Source organism: Podarcis tiliguerta (assembly GCF_965153285.1).
Source record: "Podarcis tiliguerta genome assembly, contig: HAP1_SCAFFOLD_316, whole genome shotgun sequence".
Taxonomy (NCBI): Eukaryota; Metazoa; Chordata; class Lepidosauria; order Squamata; family Lacertidae; genus Podarcis; species Podarcis tiliguerta.
In genome coordinates this window covers 1-4,367 of record NW_028148475.1, presented here as the reverse complement: position 1 = coordinate 4,367, position 4,367 = coordinate 1, and the positions used below count along the sequence as shown (strand labels likewise).

At 37.8% G+C, this 4,367-nt stretch overlaps 1 protein-coding gene across 1 annotated transcript; it reads left to right on the top strand.

The window, feature by feature from the left end:
* Positions 1-474: 474 nt before the first annotated feature.
* On the top strand, positions 475-3,710 carry LOC310670002 (gamma-aminobutyric acid receptor subunit gamma-2-like; the record flags this gene model as incomplete). The annotated part of the gene is made up of 3 exons (XM_083458577.1): positions 475-623; positions 2,235-2,302; positions 3,490-3,710. Coding segments are annotated over 3 exons (438 nt in total), but the record flags the coding sequence as incomplete, so codon positions are not given.
* Between the last annotated feature and the right edge of the window lie 657 nt (positions 3,711-4,367).

The window sequence follows — 4,367 nt, the reverse complement described above, 5'->3', positions numbered from 1 at the left end:
TTCCCAGCAGACTTAATGTAGAATAGTACAACAAGCTAACATTAACATGATTTGGGTGTAAATATAACTTATAGTAAGATAATTCTAAGACAAAGGCTGTGCCATACATCTTTCTGTTCATGCACACTAATGTTTAGGTGATACGCTGCCTTTAAAAACTTTTTTTTCTTTAAATCTGAACCAATAGAAGTAATGGATACCTTTGAAAGATGAATAAAGTTAGAAGAGAGAAAATGTCTACTCAGCTATCTTGGCATTCTCAGTAAATTGAGCTGTAAACATCAGTCTGTAAATGGTGTTCCCTCTTTCATTTCTTTCTGTAAAGCCATTTCAGTGTTTTGTGCAGAACTGTCATTATTTAAAAGGGGCCTAAATCTAGTCTTGATGGTTTCTAATGGAGCTGTCTATGAATGTAATTGCTGTGTTCAGCTGTTATATGACTCCAGTGCTTTCTTCCCTTTCTTTTTCAAACAGTTCTAGCCAAAAGAGTGATGACGATTATGAAGATTATACAACCAACAAAACCTGGGTTTTGACTCCCAAAGTTCATGAAAGTGATGTTACCCTTATTTTAAATGGCCTGCTGGAGGGATATGATAACAAACTAAGGCCAGATATAGGAGGTGAGGGTATTTTCCTTCATTTGTTAATAGCAGTGAGTTGGAAGGGGAAGTGATGATGATCACTTAACAAAGTGGAAATGACAATAAAGAAAATATAATATACTTAGCTGCTGACAATTAGTGTTTCCATTAAAGAATCTGTAACTAAAGCTTTCTGAAACAAGTGTTTAGACCTCTAACTGGTATTACACACACACACACACACAGACACACACGTCAAAGCTCGTAGTTATTTAAAGAATAGTAATGGCATCTCATGATAAACATATTGCTGTTCAAATTAATTTGATGAAATGTTCAGGAATCTATGAGCGAAGTGGTGCCTGAAGTCAATGGCAAAGACTGTTTCAGAATTTGTATTGCACCACTCTACTATAACATTCATTGAACAATTTCAATTAAGATTAATTAAGTGGTTCAAGGCATAGGGTCATGCTGTCGTTGTGTGTAAAAGATTAACATGGTCAGTAAATATTTTAAGTCATTTAACAGCATGATCACAAAGGTATTAAGCTACAGTAATATATAGCGGCATGGATAGAAGAGAATATGGCAAAGGTAATTTTTTTGATCCTTAATGTGCATTAATGAAATTATTTGTAATTTAGTAGACAAGCTTTCAGGTATTGTCAGTAAACTAATACAATCATGTCAGATACAAGTCCTGGAAAGCTAGTGTGGTCATAACAAGCCATGTTGTTCCAAAGAAATCATCAGTGGAAATGCCAGCAAGAGCATGATAACGGATAACTAGGTACTATTTTAACCCAGTCCAAATAACAGGCATCAAAAGAAGTCATAAAGTGGTCAATGAGTGGCCTGGGGCTGCAACCACCAACCCATCCAATGATATTCAGATTTGGAGGAACTGGGAAACTCAGAGTGGGGCTGGGCCAGGATGGACAAGGGCTGAGGCAGCAAAATTGATAGGCATAAAAATGAAAGATAATGAGGACTTCTTCCATAGGGGTTTTTATCTATGACTGCATTATGATGGCTTATAAGGAGGAGATAAAATATAATTCGAAAGCAGCTATGCTGATCACAGTCTGATTTATGCATTGCAATCCTCCAAGCATTATTGTTATAGTTGATGTTGATTTCTTTTTCATGATGTTGATGGTTACTGTTGCTGCTGCTGCTGCTGCTGCTGTTTTGTTTCTTGGACTTTTTCTATATCTGCAGAACCCTCTTCTGGCTAAATTAGTCATTTTGTGTTCATTCGTACAATGTGAAATGTCTGATGTGATGTATCATTAAGAGACTTCAGAAATACAATACAGTTTCCTATTAAAAAAGGAAATAAGCGTTATAACTATCCCCACCCCTTGCAAAAAGACTAATTACAATCACATTAATAACACAATAGTATAAATGGGGTCAAAATCCACCCCCTTCTTCACTACGGTCATCAAGTAAGAATGCAGTTTTAGTCATCCTGGATTTATTGATATGGAAAATCTCACATACCCAAGTCCTTTTACGTTCTTTCATTGTAGAACACAATCAGATTCTTTCTTTAAATACTGTATTTTGTATCTAAGATTTTCCTTTATGTTCTGGATGTTTTACCTGATGTGATATTAGCAGTTGTTACTGTTTTTGTTACAGTGCAGCCAACGGTAATTCATACTGATATGTATATCAATAGCATTGGCCCAGTGAATGCCATCAATATGGTAAGTAGCATATATTAATACATTTTGCCAGTGTTATTTTTCTAGAAAAAGAGGTGCTGGAACTCACCATGAATGCCACCCTTGTTCTCTTATAATGGCAATGGCACCCACATGAGAGGTGCCGGAACTCACATGAGTTCTGGTGAGTTCCGGCTTAAATAATGCCCTGCATTTTGCCATGTTTGTATTGCAAATTATGTTATTTCTGAATGCCAGTACACATTGCTGTACACACCAATCAACACTCCTGTATTCTACCCCATGTATCAGACAGAGCAAGGGCACAATACTTGGATGATTAAGACTATACACATGTGTATAGAACTGGGTCACATGATTCAATTGGACTTCTGAATTGTTGCACATAGGCTTTCCATAAGGCTGCAATCCTATGCACATTTACATGGGAATAATCCCTTTTGGAGTCAGGGGACCTTACTAGTTCTGAGTAAACTTGTTCAGGATTGTGCTGTTAGTAGAGCTGTGGTGCTTTAATTCCAACCAAGATCAACTAATTTCTGTAGCTAACATGAATATTTGTGTCCAAAGAATTATGGTTGCTAAATAAATACGTAAGAGCTGTTCATACTAAATTCTTAATTCTGCATTTCATACTGAAATCTTCCTCCAGTAATATTCTTTTTAGTAGATATTATACACAATATCTCTCTCTATTTAAGTTTCAGTGGGCCAAATAAGAATTATGGAAACACCACACCAGCAACTAACATAAATTTTTATATTGTAATTTGATGCTGTGAACAACTCTGAGATCTATGGATAAAGAATGGTGTACAAATTTAATTAATTAATAATAAATTATTTTCAATTACAACAACCCAAAATTGAGGTTTATGTTTTACTGTATGAAAACATAGATTTGGGGAAATGGTGGGGAAATAGCTAAAGCAACAGTTCATTAGGACTGCAGTTTTAATGAACACTTACCTGGGAGTCGTAATGAGCTCAGAGGGTTTTACATCTGAGTGGGCATATATCAGAATTGTGTCAATGGGGCAATAGCATCCAATGCAGAAACATCACATTAAAAGCAGGAGCTCTGTTCTATTGTGGGTCAGGCTACTTATGTGATGTGTGTGTTCTCTGTGAACTGGCCATGAAAGCTTTGAATAGCAGGACTGAATGGACGTGAAACTTATTTTGTTTGATGTGTTTCAACATTGCAGGAATATACAATAGACATTTTTTTTGCTCAAACCTGGTACGACAGACGGCTAAGATTTAATAGCACCATTAAAGTGCTGAGGTTGAACAGCAACATGGTGGGGAAGATCTGGATCCCTGACACATTCTTCCGAAACTCAAAAAAGGCTGATGCTCATTGGATAACAACTCCCAATCGGATGCTCCGGATCTGGAATGATGGCAGAGTACTATATACACTGAGGTAATCTTACCGCTCTTTAAATTTTATCCAATATACCTGTTACATGTTACATGTGTCCAATATGAGTGAAAATGGTATCTCCACTTAATGAAAAGAAATACGATGCCTTGAATATTTTAGACAAGATGAAACATAATAGAGGTTAGTGAATGACCTTGGGCCAGTCACTACCTCTCAGTCTAAGCATAGGAGCGGGGCCCAAATTAAGACACCCACCAACCTGGAAATGGGCTGGGTTAGGATCCAGCAAATCCTTGCCCAGATATGCTACACCTCTGCCCCCAAAATGCCCCATTGAAGGATTTTGCACCTGTTATCGCCAGTCGTTCTCAAACAGGCTGTACCTTCAATGTGTGTAGTGTATATTTGCAGGTGGGTGGGGGCTTCAACAGCAGCTAAACTTCTGTTATAGAGCACAGAAGAACCAGGTGAACAGCTCTGCCCCCTTCCCCCCACAGGTGCAGTTTGGGCTTTAGGATTGAGACCATAATCTCTCAATCCCAGAGTGTGCTTGCAGTGGCTGTGAAAGTGCCTAGACATAGCTCCTTGCACAGCACAGTTTTGAACTGGGGCCTTGCACCCCAAATGAGAATAGTTTTGAACCAGTTTAACTATAATGGCTTCCACCGAGAGAGTTAACAGTTCTCTTGAAGCCTG